This window comes from Aquila chrysaetos, chromosome 5 (genome assembly GCF_900496995.4).
Source record: "Aquila chrysaetos chrysaetos chromosome 5, bAquChr1.4, whole genome shotgun sequence".
Taxonomy (NCBI): Eukaryota; Metazoa; Chordata; class Aves; order Accipitriformes; family Accipitridae; genus Aquila; species Aquila chrysaetos.
This window is the reverse complement of record NC_044008.1, coordinates 25,140,370-25,166,912: the sequence shown is the minus strand read 5'-3', so window position 1 is coordinate 25,166,912 and position 26,543 is coordinate 25,140,370. Positions and strand designations below refer to the sequence as shown.

The following is a 26,543-nucleotide window of genomic DNA, read 5'->3' as shown; positions in this document are numbered from 1 at the left end:
TCAGTCTATATTCTGTTTACGTAATGATTAGGACAAAAGACCTTAACAAGGAAGATGAAAAAATATTGCTTAAGAGCATGTTGCTAGTATACCCTTAACATGGGGAACTTTTTTTTTTGGTGATGCAAGAAAAGAGCCAACATCTGTTTCCCATGATAATCAACTGTTACTCTTCTGAAAGAGTAATGTAATCAGAAAATTCCCATGTTTACAAACAACTTCACTGGTAACATATAGCTTAGAAAATAGGTCAGAGAACACCTTGTACATCAGTTACCCAAAAAGAAGGATCAACTCTATTTAGCCTAGCTAGAAACATATTTGTCCAACTTACTTGAAAACACCTCTAGTCTCCATAGACTCCATATTGTCTCTAAGCCAACTCTAGTTAAATGCTAGTCCAGTATTTAAGAAGCTTCGTACAGAGTTCAAATGACCAGAAAGTAAAGTTCTACTCGATAGTACTCTCCAGGTTCCATCGCTTGGCTAGATCTCAACTGACTATAGCAAGGCTTTGATACCTAGCAAAAATATGAACAGTAATATTTAGGTGTTTGCATCAAGAACTGAGTACCACTGTCAGCACCTCCTATCAGCATTCTCTTCATTTTTGATCCAAGTACAAGACACAGCACTACAGAAACATTGGTTAGATAGGCAATTTTGAGCTTATCAAGTCTAGCCTCCCACTTGACAACAGTACATGAGTCAGCTGTTGCTATATCAAGCCAAGTTCTGAAAACCTCTAAGATGGAGATTCCACAACTTCTCTGGCTGACCCATTCCTTTGCTCCACTACCTTCATACTTAAGTTTTCCTCTAATGATCATTCTGAACATCCTAAGTCACACCTTGTGACAGTTAACTCTTGTTATACTATCTGCTACTACACAGTAATAGTGCCATCATCTTTGTCTTTGAAACTTCCCTCCAAGTTGCTTGTGGTAAGCTGCTATTAGACCACCCATCAGACTCCTCTTTGCCAGGCTATGCAAGTCTATGTTCCTCACCACTGCCAGGTAGAGGGGAAGAACAACTCCTTCAGTCTCCTGCCTATGCTTCTTCTAATGTAGCCCAGCATTATCTCATCTATAATGAAAGGACATTTTTCACTCATACTCGACCTGGCATCCATCCTGCAAACCACTCCCCCCCACCAACCCATCCTTTTCAGCAGAGCTGCAACTCAAACACTTGGTTCCTAAGTGCATAATCATGCTCAGGGTTACCTTGCACAAGGTGCAAAACTCTCCACTTCTCCTTGATGAACTTCATAGGGTTTCTGTTAGCTTAATGCTCAAGATCACCGGTAACCATTCAGCATGTCAGCCACACCACCCTCCCCTTCAGTTTTGCACTGTCCACAAATTTGCTGAAGATAGATTTTTGTCTCATCATCCAAGCTCTCAATAAAAATACTGAACAATACTAAACTCTGGAGTACTGTGTGCCCAGCTACCAGCTGGGCTTTTAGACCATTGCCTACCACCCTTTCAGCATCGTGACCTCGCCAGTTTTCAAGCTCTCTAATTGTCAACTTGTCCAGACCATACTTTGTCAACTTACAAATGTGAATTGGGTGGAAGATGATGTCAAAAGTCCTACTGAAGTCAAGGTACATTACAATTAACTGCTCTCCTTATTCACATAGTCAGTCATTTCATGAAAGAAAGCAGTCAGGTTGGTCAGGCATGATTTGCTCTTGGTATTCATGTAAACTAATAGCGATTACCTTTACACATGTGAAAATGAATTGCAAGAGGTTGTGCTCCACAGTCTTTCCAGGGGCTAAGGTAATGCCTATAATTCTCAAACTTTTTGTACAACAGTATGGTTTGTTCCTGAGCACTTAGTATGTTTTCTTAAGAAATCAGTGAACTCCTGGACTCTCCTTTTTTCCCCACACTGTAGTTTCTAAAGGGCCTCTGCATAGCAATTCTTTAAGTTAGGAGTAAGTTCACAGCTTACCTTCTCAGTCTTCCTCCAACTCCTGAACTGTCTACTGGTGATTTCTGCTGCTACCTGTGGTCACGTTCACCCCCAACTCTTCCCTGTTTGTGAGCAGCAGGTCAAATAGAGCACTAATCCCAACTGCTCCTTTTGCATTTGTGTTCAGAAATTGTCACCAACACAGACTAGAAACTTCCTCAATTGCTTGCACAATGCCATGTTAACCTCCCAGCAAATTGGTGGCAGGTGTCTAAAGTCCACCATGAGGATCAATGCCTGCCATTGGGAGACTTCTTTTAATTGCTAATAGCCTTATCCTCTTCGTCAGGTGGTCTGTAACTGACCCCCACCGCAACATCACTAATATCACTTTCCCTTCTGATCTTGACCCAGAGACTGGACTTCTTGTTTGTTGCCCAAATAGTGTAGACACTATTGTGTAGGCATTAGTGTAGACACGTTTATGAACACTCTCCTTTCTGAGAGGGAACATTATCATCTCCCTTGTAGCCTTCTACCATACATATCGTCTCCACATGCATTGCCTTCTCATTTAACCCTGAGGTTAGCTCCCTATCTTCTAACAAACCTAGTTTAAAATCCTCCACGTTAGGTTAGCAATCCTGTCCACAAACATGTCCGTGCTTTCTTGTCAGGTTCATTCTATCACTTCTTACTAGTTCTTCTTCTCAAAACAAGGTGCCACAACCAAAGGTCAAAGCCTCACTGATTACATCAATTATGCAGGTTGGATGTGTCACCCTGGGCCATCTTTGCTCTCAGAGTCTTACAGTCACCTTTGATCTCCTCAGGGTCGTGTCACTGGTGCTGACAGACAAGCAGCAAGGGGCAGTAGCTGGAAAGCTAGATAGGCCTCAGGAATCTCACTGCAATATCAGAGCCAGGCTAGAAGCAAGTAAAAACTTCTGGCCAGCAGATGGGTGCCTTTGTCCTGGACAGGGTGCAGTCACCAAACTCTTAACGCTTGTTGCTTCGGCTTTTTGGTGGTCCCAGTCCCGTGACCCGAGGTGTCCAACATGCATTCTTCCCACAACAGGACTCACTCATCCTCCTCTGCTGCCAGGGTCCTGAACCAGATTTCTAGATGAACAATTGGAGAGAGACAGGGAGCCGTTCTCCTGCTGCTAGCAGTTATAGCTTCCAGCTTCCATCCTCCTGGAAACATGGGAACAGGAGGAAACTACTAACATTAAACAGGTGGGAAAACGCCAGCTACAGAAAGTCTGCTATCCATCTGTAAAACATAATAGTTGCTCCAGTACGGTAAAACTGGAATACTGGTCAGGTAAGTTTCCCTAAGGATGGACAGGTGTTTCAGGCAAGATCCTGCTGTCTCCAGTCTCCTGAGGAAAGAAAGACACAGTGTGGGGAGAAGGCTGTGCCAGATTGATTGGAGCATGGTTTTGCAGTGCTCCTAGGAATAAAACAAAGCTACTCCAGAAACCGGGTGTACCTTTGGGGGCTCTCTCAGGCATGGTTCCGTATTATATTCCCTCGTTTATGGGCAGTCCTAGTGTTCCCGCATTAGAAAAGCTTGGCACTGCATGACCAGTTAGGAAAACAGTTTATTCAGAGGTGACAGAGGGACTGACTCTTCCCTTACTTCATTTGCAAAATTTCTTCTGCCATAGCCCCAGAATGCTTACCATACAATGGCTCCTTTCAACAGCAGCTAGAAGTCAACATTTCTACTAAATAAGTAGCCTCAATTTTATTTCAGATTTTTCCTGTTCATAGCTAAAACGTCTGGAAGTCTATTTATCTGTTATCTCAAGAAACAGACTCCCACAGAGGACACAAAGTACAGATGAATCCTATTCTTACTCTCCTCTTACTCTTCCCCTCCCAGTAGGCTGTTAACTTTCAGACTGAGGGTTGCAATTATTTTTTCTTCTCTGTACTCATGTTACTGACCTAAAAAGGGTTATTTCAGTTGGCCTGAAAATTTTTCATTTTTTTAGCAGAAAACTAAAATGAAGATAATCTACCTACCTACAGAAGACCTAGAGAGAGAAACAGGCACTTTCTTGTAAACATGTCGGAAGTTTGAAATGATGAACATCTAATCACAAAGCAGACAGCCTCAGCGCTGACACCAGTCTGAATCTGGATGGTATGAACAACCATCTCTGAGTCTTGTAATATAAAAAATGGGAATAAATTACAGGCCAAGGAGCATCTCCCTGCATGATGACTCTTCTGTTGAGAATCAATCCTCTTTCAGGGTGAGAGGGTGTCTGGGGTGGACAGCCTAGAAGATTCAAGATTGAGAGATTAAATCCTAGAGTTTAGGACAGCCTCAGCAGAGAAGACGGCTGAAAAGGTGACCTGAGAGTTCTCTCATTTTTAGGACAGCCACAAGAACGCCTTCCTAGAGGATAAAAAATAAACACTCAAATTATAGCGTATTCCAAGAGAGCTCCAGCTCTCTCAGCCATTTTACATACACAGTTACACTTGCATGGGACAGTCTATCCTCTATTATGGCTGTGCTTTGATACTTCTGTTTAAAGTATGTATCTACCATATATATTAGGCAGCTCATTTCCAAATTTACCTGCATCTTTCCCTTTGGAGTGACTGGGGTGCAGGAACCCATATGAACCTTGTCCAGGCAGCCAGTCGCAAAGAAACTTCCCTTCAAGAAGGAAGAGCTAAGAGGGTTCTCCCTTAAAAATTTCAAAAATGGGGGGAAAAAGCAGCTAGGCTTCAGAACAAGCCATTCAGTACCAGTAAGTGAGAGGGATAAGGAAACACAGGCTCATTCTTTTCCTGTGGCTTTTTCAGCTGCTTCTGCTGGCTTCACAGTGGCTGCTGAAGACAACTCAGGATGGAAAACACTGCAGAGGAACAAACCTAAATAATCAAATTGATCCTTGGGATGGAAGTGACTGTTCCACGCAAAACTGCTGTACTTTGAATTGATAAAGAGGGAAATACAGAATACTACCATGTCTTAAGCAGAACAGGTGACAAATTCACGCTAAGGGTCATTAACTTACTCAGCTTGCTCACAAAGCACTCATTCAAATGCACATACAAGCTAGTAATCAGACACATTAATAAACTTCATCATAAGTCTGGAAATGTGGCTGTAAAAATTATTTGTTTTGTATTTATTTACCTGAAGACACAGAATCTCTCCTTAAAACCAAACCAACCAACCAAAAAAAAAAAAAAAATACAACAGCCTTTGGGAGAAAAGATTTATTTTCACTGCTTAATACCAAAGTAGGGGAACTTTATCCTCAGCTGGTAATATTAAACATGATGAGTCAAATGCACTGGTGATGTTAATATAAGTGCAAGTTAAATGCTGGATATATTTGGCTTCGAGTGTTGAGGCAGCTTAACTCCCTTGTATCTGGAACTCAAGAGAATGTCAAAACAGCATTAATTACTTCATGAAGACTCCAAAAGAATATTTTAGGGGAAGAAACAGAGGGAAAGGTAAAAAATAGAAGCTACTTAAAAGGATCTCCCTTAACAAAGCCAAAACCAACTTCCTTGTATTTTATGCTACGATGCCCATTCTGCTGCTGTTCTCCTGCACTCACTGAGTGCCAAAGACAGTGTCAGAAAACAGAACTTCTTGAAAGAAAGATCTGCAGCCAAAATCCCAACGCTGATGATTTCAGTCCTCAGGCACAAGACAGAGCAGGGGAGATGGGTAATTCTCAGCTTCTCTCTGCTGATTCTCAGTCAAGCCTGGCTTACCTCTTGTGACAAGAAAGGTGATACACAGGAGAACAGGCCTAGAAAGATGCTAACTTAGAAAACACAAGTAAATCCACTAGTCTATGAGTGCTGGTGGTCTCTCAGGCTACTACAGACCATACATGGCCAAATTCTTCATGCAGGTACAAAACAAAACACAAGAACAGAAGCCACACATGCACAAAGGGAGCTCTATCATAGAAAAATCCACACGTAAATTTTGTCTTATAAGTGATTAAAAGTGAAAAACTATCCCTCAATGTTTTTTTCTTAATGCTTATACTGAACAAATAAACCTCTGAATATTTTCATGGTTTTCAGATGTTCCACTTAAGTTTTCCTTTTAAATGTAGACGTCAAAGCCAATTTTTCTCACCCAATAGCTGAATCTAAGAAGGATACTGCAATACCTCAAGTACTGAAAATGCATTACTATTGCCAACACACCATTTCTCTCTGGTATTTTCTCAGTATTCCTTCAACTACAAACAAAAATATTTCAAAGTACTTCGCCATTATGTAACTTGTAAGGCTTTTAAACGTTGTTCAGAGTCAGATATTTAAACATTTGAAAAAAGTAACTTGCTTCTCTGAGGATGCTTTAATGTTCTTTCCATCATTCTTCTATCATTAGACTAAATCAGAACAAATCAACACCCTTTGGGGCATTCAGAGACTTTTTTCCAAAGTAAACTCTGCTATTATAAAAAAAATACTTGTTTACGGAGCTAAACCCCCCCCCCCCCCCCCCCCCCCCCCCCCTTATTTAAATACCATCAGAGTGCGTTAACAGAACTGAATCACTTGGGGGTTCCAAGTCTTCCTTTTTCATCAGAGCTGGTGTTATTAACCTGAAACTCCGAACCGGCCTGACAAACGCTGTTCAGCTTAGCTCTGACTTTCTCACAGTCTCATTACAGAAGTAATCTTAGGAGGAACATTTGAGGTTGCAGGACTTTTCCAAAGCACTGAAACTTTTGTCTTGAGCAAGTTGTCTTGTCCTGTCTTCTCCAGACCTCTCGAATGGAGGTAAAAGACAAATGAAGCACCTCAGAAAAAAAAAAAAAAAAAAAAAAATTTAAAAAAACAACTGTTGAAATAGCTTCTTATTAAAGTCCTATGTGCATGTAATCAAGAGTGACATCTCATGAAGCAGAGACAACATCTAAAGCCCTGTGAGAAATGACAATTTATTTCTCCATTGAAATATTTGGTTTGAATTATTCTGCTCTTGCTCAAGAACAGACAGCACCAGATCTTTTTTCCCCTTGAAGAACAGGGAAAAAATCAATCAGAAAGCAGATTTTTTTGTGAGGAAGAAGGCATGGGAGAAGATACATTCTTGTATTTACAGGTACTAGAAACCAATAGAGTTGATGTGTGAACAAGCCTGAAGTGTGAACATTTGAACGCTTCTGTTATCAAAGGCATGAAACACTTTTCAGGTTGACAGACACATCTGACAATTTTAAAGCACTGACCTGTTCTGTAAGGAAGCAGATTGTTATTGCGTCATGACTGTGTGCAGAAACTTTCTAGACTCACATTTATCATATAAAAATGCAGTCAACACCTGAACACTAACTATAACTCTATAGCCTCCCACAGTCCCACAAAATTACTGCTTTTCTTCTCCCAAGAGATGTCCCATACCACTGCAGTCCTTTCTGCTCACTGAGAGCCTGGACAGCTTTTCCCCTCACTCCTGCCTGGCTTGCTGTCTACTCTACAGTCTCTGCAAAACTGCCTTTTATCTTAGAGACCAAATAAACACTGCCTGTGCTGGGGGTGTGCATTGGCTACCCAGCAGCAACCTCTTACCAGGTAAGGCCTAAAGGTAGCAGATCTCACATATAAAGCAGGTGATCAGCATGAGGTCTCTCTCTCTTTTTTAAAAAAACAAAACAAAACAAAACAAACAGGAATAGGAGTATCTTGGGCCCGGTAAAAAGCACATTTTCAGCCCAGAAGGATGTTTAAGACATCAGTGGATGTCTTATCTAACACCTGATGCTACCTTTGAAATACAGCAATGGACCAACATTTTTCAGAGGTTACTTTGTTGTATCAGGTGTGATTTACCATGAAATAAGTAATTACAGTCATTGGCAACCATCGGAAAGACACTGGCTTAGCTGAAGCACTGGTCACGTTATAACATCTCACAGAGCCAGTATAGAATCACAGAATCATAGAATGTTTGGGGTTGGAAGGGACCCTAAAGATCATCTAGTTCCAAGCCCCCTGCAGTGGGCAGGGACTTTGACGAAAAGGACTCAGGTTATATATATTGCATAACAGTACGTGTTCTATAATATACAGTCCAAACCAATTTTTTTTTCCTGTGCCTTGCCTCAACTTAAAGAATTAATGAATCTGTTCAAGTTTGGTCTATGTATTAAAGGGAATCTTAGCACTTGTTTAATCACTTCAAGATTATCAACTCTACACTGAAACTTACTGTACAAAGATATCATTATTCTTTGTGCTTCATAAAGTTGCATTTGTCCCTGTAACTTATACGGGGTATAAAAGTTTGTAAGAAAAATATCCAGAAGTATGTGACATTCTGTGATACACAACTGCACTACTTTTCATGATTTTACTGAGGAAAGGATCAGAACTACAAACATTCAAAAGTCATGACGGCCTTGTTGCAAATTAAATTGCCCTTAATTTGACTTACTTCCAAAACTGCATAATTAACTGGACTTCAGTGAAGTGCTGGGTGAAGGAGTCCAATTGTATTGAGCACAATAAGCAGACTTCAGTTCAGGAGAAATTCTTCAGGAGAAAATATTCAGTTCAGGAAAAAATATTCTCATAATTAAAAATACAAAAATTTATTATGGAAGATACAATATAGTCCATCATTCTCAATATTAGACACTTATACAAAGAGTTACATCTTGTAAAAGCTAGAGATAATAAAGGATGTGAAGCAGACGCAATACAAGGCTTTTAAACAGAAAATTATATCTTGCAGCAAAGTACCATCTAAAGCTATTTCCAGAAGAATTAGTTTGTAGTTGACTCCCAAAAAGTCGACAGTAGAAGACTTAGCAAATAATTCTTAAAAACTGTTACATTATTCCCAAAATTATTTATTACTTGTCAGAAAAGAGAACGTGACTTGCAAGAATTCTTTCATTATGAAAATCAGTGTTGTTCTCTCCTCCCCATACCCAAGACAAGGGGTTTAGATCAGCCAAAAAAATCAACCTTCTAAAGGTACTTTCAGAATAAACTCTGTGTGCAGTTGATTTACCTGGTACAGAAATTCTGGTACTGGTGAAGGGGTGTAGTAATAGTGCATGACCACACATCAGTTTGAGTTTGACTTTCAGTTTGACTTTCTGCATCAAAGTTATCCTCTACATCAGTGAATAATTAAAGAAAAAAAAAAAAGAAAGAAGACTGTATCATGTTTGATCTCTATAAATCAAAGAAACCATAACAACACACTGTGGCCAGGCATCTCAAAAGCAAGTCAAGGAGGTCATTAAGGCCCAGCTAACTGGCAATCATTTCTTTATCATAAAATACAGCTCAAGGCAACACAATGTAAAGAAAAATCAGGTGAAAATGTTAGCACTTACAAAACTGAATCTTTTAATCACAAAGAGATACAGGTGGTTGGCAGCAGTTGCTGGCCTTGCTCTAAATTGTAAAGCTGAGAACGAGATCATAGAAGAAGTCTTCAACATCCTAATGTGAATGTCCTGTTAATGTTCACTACCTAAGGACAAGCTTAGGCATTTAGTCTATGTTAAAAGACTGTGACAAAAAGTTATTCTTCAAAGAAAAATGCATAAAATTCTCATAGCTATGTGGACTGTGTTTGGCAATTTGAGAGACCTGGCCTATTACTATTCACTTTATTTTTTATTAAGTTCTTGTGCTGATTGAATGAACACTGTTTCTCACTGCTATCACACAAAAGGTGGAGACTGGCAACCTGTGTGGACCCTAGCAGAACTGTCTGATGAGCTGCTGCAAGATACCAAGGTTTTAAGAGTTGAAGGGAACACTCCATTTAGAACGGGCTGGGGAGCAAAAGCTGCTGAAAACCAATAAAAAGTTTCTAAAGGCAGAGAAAGTCACAAGGAGGAGGCTGGCAGACAATACCTCCTACTGTTAAAATAGCATCCTTGTCTGCTTAGCACCCCTGGAGGTACAGGGTAATTTACTCTTATCATCGACACTGTAAGACATTTTTCTGTTTCCTATTTCCAAAGGGCTGGGAGGAACAAAAAAAAGGGGGGAGGGGGGGGAGGGGGGAGAAAAAGACAGAGCTTTCTGCACAAATTATTACTGTACAGATTTGCTGTTAAGGGCACCTGTTTCTCAGAGCTGCAAAATATACAGAATTTCATATATCTGATTCTCTGCTAGAAGCACAGACTAGAAGCCAACTCATCAAAATCTCTATCAAAAATACAATTTTAACATCTGTTTGGATTTTCACTTATCTTACTGCTCCCAGACACTATTGATTATCATTATCTGCAAGCCTCTAGTATTCTAAACAGCGGCAAAGGGAAATGAAAGTGAGCATTTTCATACAAAGACAGATAGAGGCTTCCAGGGCAGAATGGAAACTGCTGGTGCTGACTGAAATCCGAGTCTAACTTCATCTCATCTTCTATAAATACACTGTCAATAGAAAGGAATAAGATACAGCCTGAACTAAAATGTTTATTAAAACTATAATGAGAAATAAGGGATTTCGCCACAGGAGAAAAGACATTACATTATCAGAGACTGGTTGCTGTCTGCAATACGCTTCCTGGGAAGGCTATGATTGTTGTCTTTTTCTTTGCAACAGACTTCTCCTCATACCTTTGGTGTATTATGTGCACAACTGGACGACAGGAACAGGATATGAAATGTATGGTTGGTAGCAACTCTGCTGGAGTACATAATGAAAGTTTTTGCTTTAGCAAAGTAATCTCATTCTTGCCTTGGAAAACTAAAATCTTCAGAAAGCTAGAACCCCAAACAAGACGGGTATAGGCTTGAAGCCTTTCCCTCTCCATTCTTGCCAGCTTGAAATACATAGGTGCTCCTATATCTGTTCCCAAAGAAGTAAGTCTCCCTTTCTTCCCGTCCTCCGATAACTTATATGAATTCAGGGTAAACAACGTGTACTTTGGAGACCTGCACAGGAGATTTTACAACCTTCAGTGCTCAAAACCAGCAAGAGCAAGAGAAGAGTCTTCTCTTAATCCCACTGAGTCATCTTTGCACACATCAGGATAATCAGTCAGTCTTTCTCCCTTCCTACCTACCACAAGATTACTTCCTCTTTAATTTGCAATTTAAAACATAGAAAAGAAAATCATCCCATGCTCAAAATTCTACCATGGTAGAAGACAAAAATGACTCACTGCAATGTTTCAGTCTCTGTAGGTTATGAACCAAGAACAGACAGAAAATTGTTGATATTTGCCAACCAGTTTTGTTCCATCAACTTCCCTACAATGAAGAACCAAAATAAAGAAGCCTTCGAGTATACAGCTACAAGAACCTAGTGGACTGTATCATCAGAAGCACTTCTAGACTAAGGGAACAGGTTTTTTGTTTAATTGTTCAAAGCTCTACAGTCACATTTGTTTGTGTTCCTCTAGCACAACACAGAGTAACAGCAGATTTTGACTGTTCACAGTGACGTATAAAGTAAGATCCAGCAATCATCAGACACCAGAGGAGGGAGGAATCAATACAGAGTTTCTACTATAAGTATAGGTTATCTACTTTTGGGGAAAAAACAGTTATTTTTTCATGTTTTCAGGTATTGGGACACATTGCCCAGAGAGTTTGCGCAGTCTATCTCCATTCTTGGAAGTTTTAAGACCTGACTGGTAAAAGCCCTCAGTAAGCTCGTCTGTCCTCACAGTTGACCCTGCTTTGAGGAGGCGTTTGGACTGAATGACCTCCTGAGGTCTTTTCCAAACTGAATTATTCCATGCCTCTATGTTCTATTGCATAAAAACCCCCAAATAAGCAGGATTGTCCCCCAACATTTCAGTGCTGCTTCATCTTGTTACCAACCTGCATATCCCAGAGGTTAGCTTCATGATTTACACGTATGTGAATTAAGAGGCAAAAGGAAAAAGATGGGGCAAAGAGGAAAAAAAGAAGGAATATTTTCTATCTCCATTTGAAACACTGCTCATTCAGAAGTCTCGTTCCAGCCTGTCATTAAACAACTCACAGTGAAAACAGGAAGCCCTCATATTTGATGCAGAAAAAATATTACACTTTCTCATTATGAAAGTTGGATCTACGACCCTGAGAAGCATTAAACACCACAGATGTTTCAATCATAGAACAGTTGCATGATTTCATGCCACACTAATCCATAAATGAAGTAGGCAATAATGTCCAAGATTCCTCATTTGTTCCCGTATTAAGATGGCCCATAACTACAAGCCAACCTTCAGCATAATATACAAAGAACAGCTTAGCTGTAGTCTGGTGTACTATTTTATAGACAGTGTAGAAAGCTGTGTGAGCTCAGTTTAAATGCTACATCCACACTGGTCGGTTGTGAGACTTTCAAAAATACCTCACTTTTTTCAGGTTTTTCCTCCTTAAGTAATTGCTAATTTATAGTTGCATCACTATGAAGACTGGCCAGATAAAATATTTTTACATACCATTTACACTACTCATTAGTGATAGATTACACATATAAATCCAAAAATGATTGCCGAATAGACTGTTTGTCTTGGCCTCAGTAATTTCTGGGGAACATCACTTTTATCCAACAAAACAACAAAGTAAAAATGCGTAAATTAGCTTCATAGACGGTGTTTGAAATGAAGCACATTGAGTTCTAACATACTGACCTTCTAGACACTGGAAGGCCAAGAGCATCCTGAATTCAATCACCTGTCATCTATCAATTTATGGCAGTAAATTTCTTTTAAAGATGTACACACATACACACAAATGTATGTACATACATATGTAATTTATATGAGGGTATGCAGGTATATGGACCATGGAACTTGCTGCAGAGTCACCCAAATCACTGGAGCCGTGACACTGTAAAAGGTCTCAGGAGATGCCTGTAGCATAAGCACCATATACTCTGGCATACCCTTTTTCCCAATGCTCTCCAGCGACCAAGTGATGCAAAGATTCCTTTCTGAGGGGTTTAATCTCCTTGGACTATGGAGATATACTTAAAACTGGAGGCTTCTACACACAGGGAGGAAGCACTTGACCTGTTGGCAGGGGGGAGATATTTTGGACACAACAGAACCGAGTGACACCAATACTTACTTGGCAGGCATTATAAATCAACTGGTGTTCCAATTTTTTGATCCCTAGAATCTGCTGAAACATTTCATAAAGCTGTTCCTTGCTCAGAATCAGCTCCGATACAGCACTTAAGGCCATTCTATTCGGCTGTTTGCAAAAGTCCTCTTCTCCCCTGTATATGGCATCGTATTTGGCAAGCCAAGAACTTAACACTGTCTCTTTGCTTAATCCATCGATTTCCGGCAAACTTCGGACTCTCTTTTCTATGTTTTTCTTAAAAACATCTCTAAAGTCATTTGCAGAACATCCTCCACTGTGGACCATTCTTGCAACCCGGTCACTCTTGAGAAATACCTTTTAAAATAAAAGAAGAGAAAAAAAAGAAACAGAAAAAGTTAGGCATGAACACAAACACAAACCAATCCTTTATAAAGGGATTACAAGCTAAGACTTTGCTTCTATGTAAGATGGCTTTATAAGTAAGAGTTATACAGGCCAAGCTTGCTATATTTTTCATAAAGAAACAAGTGACCATGTTGAAAAAGTAAGTTTCTGCATTGAATAAGTACTTAAACTAAGTAGCTTTTAAAGTATTTATGCATAAATTTACAATAGCTAAACTAAAATGAAGTTTGAATTAACAGCAGCTAATTTAAAACTTACCTACAAGATTTAATTAATCTTTTCTCCATGAAAACCATAGAAGTCTAAAGTTACTTGCAAGTAACTCATGGATAAGCTACACTGCCTCAAAACTTGGGAGTATGAGTTAAAATGTGATCTTTAAGCCAGCCAAGAAGCTCATGGAAGATGAGACAGAAACCCAGGGGAAAAAAAAAAAACAAACTAGAGAAATACTACAATCAATATTAACAATAGAGAGAAGAAAGACTCAAAGATACAGAACTGGTTCTAATACTGTAGATACAATACTGGAGACACAGCATAGGATTCTCTGTGTAAAAAACCCAAACAAAAATGAACACAAAAGCCCCCTCCCAAGCACACAGACTCTAAGATATGACAAGGCAAACTACAACCACAAAGCAATTAAATCAGCATTCTGTAAGAACTTTTCATTGTTCAAGGACGGTTGCATTCATCTCTTCTAACACAGGCCTTGGCAAGGTTGATCTTTCCAGCCACTGTGTGTGGCCAGCTCATTTCTAGTAGCAAATCTCATGAAACCGTTCCTCTACAAAATGCAACCACCAAAAAGATGACCGCTGCAGCATGATCAGCCATGTAAACAACTGATGTGTGCCTTGGACAAGGGATAAACTGCATCATGCCATTGAACAGATAACTCAGGGAGAACCTCCTGGTTTCCTGCAGGAGGGGGAGATGGGTTGAGGCCCTCCACCCTGCAAGCCTTGGCTGCTGGGGGGCTGCCTGGGTGCCACACCAACACCCCACGCGCAGCTGAAATGCAAAGCACTGATGTGATACCACGTAGTCTAAACAGATTTCCTATCCGTCACCTTTCTGACTGCTTGCTCTCTTCAATCAGATACTATGAGGTGGAAGATGAGTTAACTATGCATTTTCAGATAGTCATTTTAGTCACCAAGAGCTATGCAAATGCAGTGAATGGAGATGATAGCACAGCAGAGCTCTGTCTCCACGTGCTATCAAATGTTGGAAGATGGTGCACCTACCAACCAACCTAAAATACTACTGTGCTTCACCTGGAAAATACAGAACAGAGGAGGAGAGGAGCTAAAAAGCTGAGCAGAAAGGAGTATGCAGGTGGAAACAGATCAAGAAAAACATATTCTAAAAGTTCCAGTGCTTGTTGATACATGTTTCCCTGTAGCATATTTTAAAATGCAGTTACTTAAAAAATACATCTTTCAACAGATACCCTAATTGATATTGTACCGAAGGCTGCAGATTAAGCCTAAAAGTACTTGCTCAAACAGATTACTCAAAAAAACCATCACCAATATCTGCTAATGACATTTTATGCTCTAACGGTACCATGATGGCTTTCCTTTTTTGGAAACATAAGTATCTAAGGTTAAATTCTTATCCATAACGGGAGCTGACATGGTTACTGTCAACTAACGCTGATATTAATTTCCTCAAAATGCTACACAAATATTGAATCTCATTTCAAAATAAATAATAATCATAACTTCTACTCAGCAATAAAACTTAGCAACACAAACAGGTACAAGGATATTAAGCCTTTCCTTGTTTTAACAGTCTGCAATTACATTTGATTCATTCCTCCAACAGCTTCACTGGAAAGCAAATAGGAAAAAAAAATATTTAAAAAAAGATGACTTCAGACTAACTTCAGCTACTTTGTACTGTTCATAAACATTAAATCTTCCATCACATTATTTTGCATACCCAATGGGAAAAAGCAGATGCAGAAGAAAGAGTGAAATTAAGAATATTTATAGGCTCTTCCCCCCCAGAATCTCAGGTTTATCCAAGATTACACAACTCTATGTATTGCTAATATAACTGAATCAGTCTTAAAAAAGAAAAAAAAAAATCTGCAAAATACACACCTTAAGATCATCAGAATATTATTCACTTTTCATTACCTTCTTTCAGTAATATTATTCAAAACAATTAATCCAGAATGCAGGGGCTGAAAAGCTGCTAGCACTTCCCTTGACTTATGAACCAGACTAATTCAAAATTTATTTTCACAAACTGTATTTTTATTAAATTTTCAAAAATTATTCCAAGATAATTATTTTGCAAAAGATAGGGTGGATATTAAAGGAAATTACTCAAAATATAAACCCAAGGTATGAATAACAGAGAACTAAAAGTATATAGTTGGTTCTGAAAAGGAATCCATTGGACCTAAAGCTCTTGCTGTACTACTCCTTTTTGAGTGGCAATTTACCAAAATTTTTCCTGAGGGAAAAAAATGTAATCTCATCTTTAAAATTAACTACTTGTATTTGAGATAATTAAAAAGTAGTAATAACATTTCTACAGAAGGACTCCATTTTCAAGACTTTGTTTCCAACAGAAAACTGTAACAAAATGGAAATTCTGTGAGGAGTGTACCATACGTGCCTCAAAATTGACACAGTAAGATGCATTAAAAAGCTGTTAAAAGTCTTGTTATTCCTGCTCCTGAAAGACATATGGTACATTTCATGTTAAACACAAAATCCTTTGCTTTAGTTATATTTATTGAGATTTGTCTCCTCAGTTTCAAAGCTTTTCTGAACCATTTTATGGCTGCTTTTTTTTAAAAATTCTAAATAGAAGTTTATGGGAATCACTACTACAGTGAGAATGGCATGCCACCAGTTTCATGCCAATGGAGTTATTGTTTCCACCATTATTCCAGAAAGTTCATCTGGCTGAGCATCCATGGGTCCAGAGCCTAGGGATACATACATGCTTTACACCACCGGTGGTACTTTCTTGGCAGCATTCATTTTTACAATGAAATATAAAAGCTTTTGTAGCAGTCTTAATGTAGTCTGACACTTTTTATTCAACATGGATTATATGCACAGCCCAATCATCCCCATTAGTGAAAATATTTTTGTTGATATCTATCTTTAAAGCAAAATACTAATTAAATACATTCACTAAATTGTCGGCTCTTCTTCCCTTTATTCCTGTATTTGGGTTGTCTGATCATTAGACTTAGTTCTCATTCAATAATCGTTCAAAAGCCTCCATTGTTAAAATATTATCTCAAGTCTCTCAACACTAGAGGGGAACCGGACAGAAAAAAATTTTAGTAGTTTGAATGTAAATTATAAAATACCAGAAAAAGTTATTGTGTGGACAAAGAAATCTATTTCTACAGGGATTGTAGAATTGATTTGGCAGATCAGTCATGTTCATTTGGAAATCCTTGTACTATTTAGAAATAACTTGACAAGAGTCAAAGTTTTTAATGAAGTATATCCTGTTTCTACCAACATTTTCTGGACTTCCACAAAGAAATCCTGGAGTAATGCTTTTTGTCAGTCAGCATTTGAATATCATTGCTGGTTCCTTGAATCTAAGTCAACATCAGCTCATGTTACCTACTGCTAACAAACTATCAAACACAAAAAAGAAATGCTCTATTAACATATACAATACATTCAGGAAAAGATAGATAGTTAAAAGACCGGTTTTGATGGGCTCAATATATCCATTTTGAGGAACTTTTTCAATTTACATTATTTAGAGCCCTTCTAAATACTCTTTGGACTGAGCCATAACTACAGTCTTTGATGGATAAAGTTCTCCTCATATCATAACCATTCAAAGCTGATCAGGTAAGGCATTTAAAAAAAAATAAAATCCTCAATTTCTTCTTCCCTTATAATTACAGAAACCATTATCATTTGCATCTATCTACTGAAGTATGGTTTAAATTCACTTTTTTCCAATCATTATACATATGCAATTTCATCTGTTGCAAATACTAGTAAAAAGCTTAATTCAAAATAGTCTTTAGCACTAGATAGTTACATTAAAAGTATATTTCTGTTTAAAGATGAAAAAATCACCATTTAGCAGTGCGTACAACCTGTGAAAATATTGGAAATATTAAACAAAGAACTGCTTTTACATCTTCTAGCACATACCCCTTGAATAACATTTCTATTTATCGAACATCATACCAAATTTAACTAATTATATATGCAGGCAACACAAACACGATAATCTTACTCTCTACCATAAAGCTTAGAAAAAAACATAAGCAACACGCAAAAGAGTTTGCATAAACTCAACTGCAGATAACCTTTGCCTTTTCTTTGTAAGCGGATTAAATATGAGGCCCACTAGGCCATGCATTACAAACTTCTATGTGTGTTTTCTTCCATTTGAAAGACACATACTGACAGAGTTTTCTATTAAGGTCACCTTTTTAGCCAGTTTGGAAGAAAAAAACCCCAACACAATAGTTACAAAAATATCTGTAACGCTTCCACCAGTTTGTATAAGTGGTGTTATTAATAAAAAATAACATTATGTAATTCTGCTACGCATACCAGTAAAACATGAACTTTCAGCTACTTGCTTATGTATCAGTTCTAGCAGAGCCCGACTCAGCTCTAGGCGCAGCACCAACTGGCAACACACATTACTGGATCCAAGCTCTTGGTGTCCTGCATGTTCCAGCACAGTAATAGGTGTGTGATGGATGCACTCGACTCCTTAACCAAACCAGCAGTAGTTTGGTACAGGATCCAAAGGAGGTAAAGGCCTGAGCTGTAGCCGAGCCAAGAACTCCTCTGGTTCCAATCTGTTCTCTGAAAACCCATAAAGGAGCAGAGTGACACAGTGAGCATCGAGGCATATGAGCTTGGAACAACCATAATGCGATTAGCACATGAATACTGGGTGGCTTTTCGAAGACTCATTTATCAAGGAACAAAGAAAGTTGTGGGTACAAGGAGTCTCATGCATACCTTTCCCATCGCATATAATTTGACTACAAGCCAACTGCTTTATTCCATAAATATGACAGCTTAAGTGAGCCTTCTTTGAGCTCTCCTGGCTAAGCAGCCTGGCTGCATGGCGATGATCTCCCCTTGAGCTGGGACACTTCTCAGGGTTGATCCTCGAGGCAGAGAGACGTTTTACCAATGGCAGACCTTTGGTAAGCGACCGATATCGCACATAACCTTCTAGTATGGTAACTTTGATTTTTGTCTTGGCAACTTTAATCTGTGGGTTGGTAACTTTGATTTGTGCCTTGGTAGTTTTGAATCACTGCTCAAATGATTGTGCCATACAGTAATAGAGTGAACCTTGCCATCGAACTTTGTTAAGTAGCACTTTCACAATGTCATGTTAAAACCACTTTTACTAATACCTTTGACAGTGGTTCTTTAAGCAATCTAAATCACCCATTCGTGACAAGGTGGAATAAAACACCACAGCCCTTACACACAGAGAGGGCCTCAAATAATGGTTCACCCAGGAGCTGTGGTAGCTTCCTACTTCTATTGCTATGATTACTTGTGTGCCATCCTGACTTAAGCATAAAATGTCCCTGTCTTCCAGACTACCTATCACAGCTATAACAGTATCCTCTGCACTGATGCAGACCATAGGAAATGCTTCATCACCTACACGTGCAAGTGATTGCATGAATTGCTCCAATTGATGCTGCACACTTTATTTTGCTTGTGAAAGTACACTATCTCCTCCTAATTAGGACTATCCAGGTCTCTGTTTCTGTTGGCCTCCTAAAGTTGCTAAGGAGCTGCAAGCACTGCAGCATGGTCATTTGTGTAGCACCACCAATCTAGACACATTCTTTAATGGTGAAGTTCTTCCAAAGGCTCCACTGGGTGCTGACTCCCACGTGGTCCTCTTCTCCGCCTGGAACAAAATGCTTAGGCAAGCAACTCCCAATGCACATGCTTATCATCAAAGCAGACAGGGCACCATCAAGACTGCAAAGTATAACCACTGGAAGGATTTGGCCTCTTCTCCAAGCCCCAGTCACATCCTGAAGAAATACACTTTAAGGGCATTCTTCCCAGGTGGAGCTGGAGCTTGTCACAGAGGCTCAGTCTGCTTGGACTTGTGTTGCTTCACCATATTACTGCCACCAGCGATGGCACTAATGCTCTTTAGCTGGTGGGATCCTCCTTGGGCAGCTGGGATACACTTCCCATTACTGTGTTTTGTGCTGCTGCCATGTCAATCTCCTGTGCTCAGTGCAGAGAAATAAGACTAAAAAGATTTTGGTGAAGGTAGGGAACGACACACTGTCCCCAAGATAACAGCTGCCCCAATTTCATCTGCTTGTCATTGTTACTTATTATACAATACTGTAATCCTACATTCGTTGAACATCAAGGCCTCCACATAAACTTCTAAAGTTTAGTTTAATCTCTCCTTCTCTCAGGAAAAAAAAAAAAAAGAGCAAATTTCATTGTAAGGCATGTAAGGAAAGTTCAGCCTCTGACATCACACATTCCACCTTTCAAGCGTTTCCAGAGCTTTCAAACCATATTCCACACAGAAATTATAAATGTATTGCTATACGAGGGCCAAACACTGTCTCTCCGACACCAGCTCACAAATACTGAGGAGCCAGCTAGTTAGTTATCTAGATCTCCAATGTATTTATTCGTGCCAATGTACTGCAACTGACGCTTGGGGCATCCTTAAAACACACTAATGTTAAAACTGAACTTTTCCATATAACTAAGAAAAAAGGTTGTCAGATAAGTCTTACAGATACTTCTCTTCAGAGATTTTTTTCAGGAGAACCCTATCAACCAGACACAGATATACAACTACAGAGGGCAGCATTTTGTCCTTAAGGAATCGTTCTTGTATTAAGGGGTTTTTTTTTTGTTTTTGTTTTTTTTTTTTTTTACTTTAAGCTTGCTTGAAACAAAGCTACAACTATATTAAGATTAATGGCAACTACGTCTTATTGGAAATTGTCAATTAAAATTAAAAAATATAAATGAATAGAAGTACCTCTTTGATAAAGACTGAACAAGGACAAAAAGGACTTTGACGGAGGCCCAACACTCAAATTTGTGAATGCTTTTCAGGTTTCTGATGTGCTTTTTGGATGTGTTCTCCACTCAAGCTCCTGATGTGCTTCTTACAGTTACCAGAACTCTTGAGTTTATGACACACAGAATAAATTTTTGAAAATGGCCAGCAATTTTCAGGGCTAAACTGAGCTCTCAAATTTCTGCAAAGACAATAATTCTCTTTCTAGAAACTAAAAGGATTTCTTTCTTAGAAATTTGATGTGATGTGCATCACCATGCTGTGCTAGAAGCATTACTTGATGCAAAACAAAGCATAGGACATTTACTGTGTGATATTAAATAGCACCTTTGCTGCTACTGCAGCACCTTCTCAAAGCCTCTCATACAAAAGCTCATTAGCAACTCTCATTGCAGCCAACAGCTCTCACCCACATCTTAGTCCTTCCTGTTCCACAGGAATAAAAATATTCCCCATTTCAGTCATTAGCATGAGCAATGTTCTCTGGGACCAGCTCACACCGCCCTCAGTAGTTCTACTGTATTCTGAAACCACACAATGCATCACATCAAGAATTAGGGCTAGTTTGATGAAGGTGCAAAAAACTTCTGACAGTTTGGAGAATAGCTTCCACAACTACATATTTAGGAACAAAGGCTTATGCCTAGTAGGAAATAACATATATTACAACCAACACTGTTTCCTGGAACTGCAGGAAAAAACCCCATTGTTTCAGATATTATGTTCTCACTGCACTTATGAGAGTCTGGAAAGAAATAAAAAAACAGTCCAAAAATCATGAAGCTGATGTTTACATTAGGTTTAGTTTCATCAACTAAACAGACTACAAGAACAAGATCATTTTCAGTGAAAAATAAATAGCTTATGCAGTAGCTTTGTACATCTAATAGTACATATTAATTATTTTTATGCTAGTTGAATAAAATTACTGCATTAGACATTAAAACAGCATTTATATTCTAAGAAGAGACTAATAGTTACCAATGCATTTTAATAACTACCAGCTGCTGAACATGAGTGGACATTGAGCTACTTACTGAGATTTGCTCAGTATTTTGAAAACAGAAGTATTTTTTACATTTTTAGAAAAAAAAAAAAATTATAAGACTGGCTTGCGGGTCTTCTTCCTCCCTCATTCCCTTTTACCCCCTAGAAATATCCTCCAGGCACTATTTGGACTTTTTTTCAATGAAATTATCAGAGTTAAAGGGCCAATTTTCTTTATCTGTGTAAGTCTTCAGAACAGAGTCCTTACCTTCAGGTAAAAGCAAAAGATGATAAAATTTTAAGAGATCACACTAATAAGCTTCTATTTCTCTAGTTAAGTATTTCTGTCATGATTTTGTTAATCACAGGTTTCTTCTCCTAAAAGTATACTACACTGTACAATTTTCCCTAATTCAGGGGGGAAAAGAATGCCAAAATAAAAAAATCTTTAATTTTGGTTAAGAGCAAGGTTTTTTTGTTTGTTTTTAAACCCTCCTTAAAACATGACCTTACATTAAGGTGAGAAAAGGAAATAAATTTTAAAGTAATAAACCATCATCATCTGAAGAGGCATAACCTTCATATAATATTTTTCATCTTTTTTTTTAATATCATGTCTACTACCCTTCTAGGGTATATTAAGCTATGATTTCTCCTTATCAAGAGTAATGGTTCAGAAACCATCACAAGCTGAAATCTTTAGAAGGTTTAGTTTGTTTTCTTCAATTCTTTTCGGCAGTATCATAGCTGCACATTGGACATATCCTACAGCTTAGCAACCAGCTATTTGTAAAAAAAACACCAAAACCCAAACTCTTGCAAATTAAAATGTGTGCTACTTCTCTAGGCTTACATGCTTGTAAGCATACCACATAACACTGTGCACTGGGATTTGTTTCTTTGCCTCCTTTTTCAAATTGGCACAAACAACTGCCCAAAGTCTTCTCAAGTTTCTGTTCCTGATGGCTACGCATTTCACAGACTCATGTACTGCAATGTTCGTGCCTTGGGCACAAGAGCAAACAGAGCTATAGTGACAATCACCATAAAAAATCCACAAAACTATTTCACCCAGAAGCAGTGTTTTCTCCTGGATTCATTTATTAAAGTTATCCAGACGCCCTTTTGGAACAAGCATATTTATCCTCCTTTCAAGGCTGACAACAGCAATCATTTTTTCACCCTGGTGAGACATAGCAAGTTATATACTGTTGCCTATATGAGCGTAGTTGTGGATTACTTTAGCAATAGCTCTACTTGCTACAGCCCCTGCTATTTTCTCTTTAAAAGTACAGTCTCCCCTTCCACCACATTCACTGGCTGGCTGAAGCGTGTTGAGGGACTTTGTGCACCGTGGTATTGGCCCTCAGGTGGTACCAGCACTCTGGAGGAGTTATTCTCCAAACATCACCTGGATGTACAACTCCAAAGTGGTCCAGCTTCCCTCCTGAGTGACTTTGCTCACACAGGCAATGATGTTCGCATGGTTCGAGATCTGTGCGGGCTGATCCACAGCCATATATTCAACACTGGCAGCCAGAAAAAGGCAAATCCTCTTTGCTAAAGGTGAGGCTTGAGTAACTTCAGGCTAGACCCTGCATGAGGGTAATTACAAGCAAGCAATTACAAAAATGACTTCTCATCTTCCCGTTGTCTATGTCAGGGAGAAATTAGATGATAAACAGGTAAAAGGACAGCAGAAATAGATCTGCATATTTCAAAATGTTGTGCTGCTTGGTTTGTTGAAACATAAGAAACAGCCTGCTGTTAAAAGAAGGCTCAGTAATTCTGTGTGCAATAATGGGACTGAGGCATCTGATGTGCTGCTAGGCAGAAAGCACTGTTCCCTCTGCATATTGCTTTCCTCCTGACTAGGATATTGTAAGCCTTCTGTAGACAACACTGTGAGGTCTGAAATCACACCTATATGGTCCACTCATCATTCCTATTTAACTGTGGAAATAAATGTGTAAATGTCACTGGAGACTGAGCAGTTTTTGTACAGGCCTGGGCTTTTCCATCCAACAGTGCTCTGATGCTAAAAAAGCCATATTATCTCTGTAGATACTTCTCAAGACCTTCAGATACAGGAGAAAGAACAGACTGCATAGAGTGGATCTAGAATAAATCATTAAGTTCAATAGTTCCAAAACAGAAATGGTACTCCAGCTGTCAGCCTGCGCAGGGGAAGATGTTAATTACCATCATAGCAAGAGAAAACTAAAGTCCACGCTAGATATGAGATGTTTTCAATATCTATCTTTTAATGTATTGACTGATACAGACTGTCAACACAAGTGAAAGGATTTTATACTGAACAACACACAACCTCAAAGGGAGGGAGAAGAGTTTTATGCTTTGAAGCACGCATATATTTGCTTGCAAGTTAAATGCAGGGGTTGTCTTGTCACCAAGCCAGACAAGTTACCAACAACCTATTCTTATGCTATTTTCCCAGTTTATTCAATGGCAATTAAAGCAGACAGGAAACTATTTCAGCATGGAGATACAAAGCAGAGGTTTTCCTTGAACACGTAAAGAACTCCTTCCTCTACCAGGTAAGGCTGCCAACATGCTCACTGTCCTTTGTTACATCCATCACCATCTACTTGGCAAAGAAGTAATTTGCAAAGCCTCTTTTTGCCAAAGTGCATTTTCTTGATTAGTAAAGTGAAATTCAGCAAGCATTAGGAGCTCATCAACACATTGCTTCCAGAGTTTCTTCTCTCTTTACAAAAGAGCTGAAAACTTGGTCCCAAGTATGCTGATCCTGCCTGACCAGAACTCCTCCCTTTGGGGACCAATGGAAAGCTCCAGGTGGTGAGAATTTCAAAGGATCTGTTTTAGCCACCATAAGCCAGAAAAAGGTTGTTAACTTGAACATGTAACACAGCATGCCTTGGAGATATCACTGAGAAAAGGCTTACTTTTACTGCATTATTGGTCCCATTCATTTTCCAGCAAATTCCAGAAGGAAGGTGTCTGACCCTGACTATGAGGGAAGAAGGTGAAGGACAACAAAAGCAGCTAGAAATAATAAAGCAGAAAGAAGAAAGAGGAAACTGAAGATTGAAAGAAACAGACTTCAAAAAGGAAACATACATACACAAAAATAATAAGTAGCAAACACAGACATGTGTTCCACAGAAAGGATTAGAAAAAAAAATTTACTTAGCATACTTATTTATTTTACAATCACAGATGAGGATTAGTTTATGCATAACTACTTCCTTTGGTACCTGCAAACTTGAGAAAAACACACAGCTGTTCAAAACCAATACCCACATTTCCATTTGCCCTGCTAAGGAACTCCTCAATTTGCTGACTTTTTGGTGTTTATTTCATGCTGTACAAAATACAACAAAACCCAGCACTCTACCTCTTATGATAGTGTTTATCTCTTAGGATACAATCTCTCTAAATATAAGATCCAATTCCTTGCATCAACTTTGAAAAAGAGTGATGTAAATGGGCAAGTACAATAAGGAAGGGAAAACAGTCCTTCACTGAATTTTCCTCTAGAGTCACTCGTGGTTCTAATTTTTATTCCCCTTGACTGAAAAGTGGAAGTTATGTAAGTGACAGTTTTCATTACTGGTATTGCACTGGGCTCATTTTGTCAGAGATGAAAAGAATTGGCTATTTCATTTCCCTATTACCATTAATGTTCTTCTGCATTAACCATTTTCACTTAAGTATGGTTTAATAGCTTTTAGTTTGAATTAATATACTACTATATCTCTATTTTTAAACATAATACCAGGCAGCCTACAGTCTGAGTAGCTGACTATAGGCTACTGATCTCAGCTCTGCTGAGATCCTTTTGGTCCCTATTCCCCACCATCACCCTAAATACTTCCCCACCATCACCCTAAATACCTTCATTTAAAATGAGAAGGACACTGTTTCAGAATGTATTTTTTTTTTACTCATCAAGATCACTTTTTCATTCCCAATTTATATATTCTGCCAGTGCAGATTAATGCTCAAAAAGCACATGAGCAAATAGAAATTGGGCTGAAGCCACCTGAAACGTTATCACATAACATTACTTTTTTTCTGTCTCTTTTAGCAGTGGAAAAAGTGTCAGCGAACTGACAATTTAAGCAATTAACCTGCCACTTTCTTTCCCTGTACTATTTAGTTTTGGTGGTTTATTTTTTGGTGGGGTGGAAGGGGCGGGTGCTGTTGGGTAGGGAGAAGGGTTAAAGCGTTGAGTTCACTCTGTGGTCTAAGGAAACTTGAAAAGAACTGACACACTATGAATACTGCAAAACTTGGATAGTCACTGGAAAACAAAGACAAGAGTAGACCCTCTTAACACTTGCAAGGCTTATTGATGACGACTTATCTTTTAATATAGCATCTTTCTCCTACTATGATCCCCAGGATTTAAGGAAGCAATACATATGAGGGAAAACACAGCCCCTTTCCATCTAAGGAAAAAACTTCTTTTGCATCCCATGAAAGATGACATCGTTTTAACAGTATTTTTGAGAATTAGATGTAGTGTGCAGAAGTGGCAGAGAGAAAGACCTCCAAAGAAGAACCACAGCTGCGTACTTCCCATCCCAAAACCAAAAAAGAAAGGCTGCCTGCACCTGTCATCTCCTGTATGACCCAATAGCTGCTAGGATAATCCACTATGATTGTTTAAAAAATAATCCCATCTTTACTAAAATGATGGAAGTAAGAACAAATAGGGTGAACAGGAGAAAAGAAGGTAAAAACTGCTGTGAACATCAAGAGCTGTATGATTGGAGACTAGTAAATAAAGAAGAGATGCAAACCAGAAGATTAAAGGAGTAAAACCCCATCTAGTTCATAACTTAGCAATGTCTAAACTCTCAGCAAAGAGAAAAATGAAAAGTCTTAGTATCGTATCTCCATTTCTATTTATGAACTAAGAGAAAGGAACTGTTCCAAGGAGAACAAGGACAAACAGTCCTACAATCCATGTTTAGCTATGCAACTCACCCACCCTTTCCATGTGCTGGGAAAGAGCATACTCATCCAGAGGACAACTCAGAGCACTTAACTCAGGCTCTGCTCTGAAGCACTCCCTGGAAGAACCTTTCTCTCCACCATGAAGACAGAGAAGCTCACAAAGATTCACTGTCCAG

General features: G+C 38.8%; 1 protein-coding gene across 22 annotated transcripts in view; it reads right to left on the bottom strand.

Annotated features, from left to right (window-relative positions):
- The window catches only part of CADPS2 (calcium dependent secretion activator 2), a 322,654-nt gene that overhangs the window by 204,010 nt on the left and 92,101 nt on the right, over window positions 1-26,543 (bottom strand). For all 22 annotated transcript variants that reach the window (XM_030014988.2, XM_030014991.2, XM_030014990.2 and 19 more), the window contains exon 3: window positions 12,982-13,314. In XM_030014988.2, coding sequence (XP_029870848.1) covers window positions 12,982-13,314 — 333 coding nt within the window. The remainder of the gene's footprint in view (window positions 1-12,981; window positions 13,315-26,543) is intronic.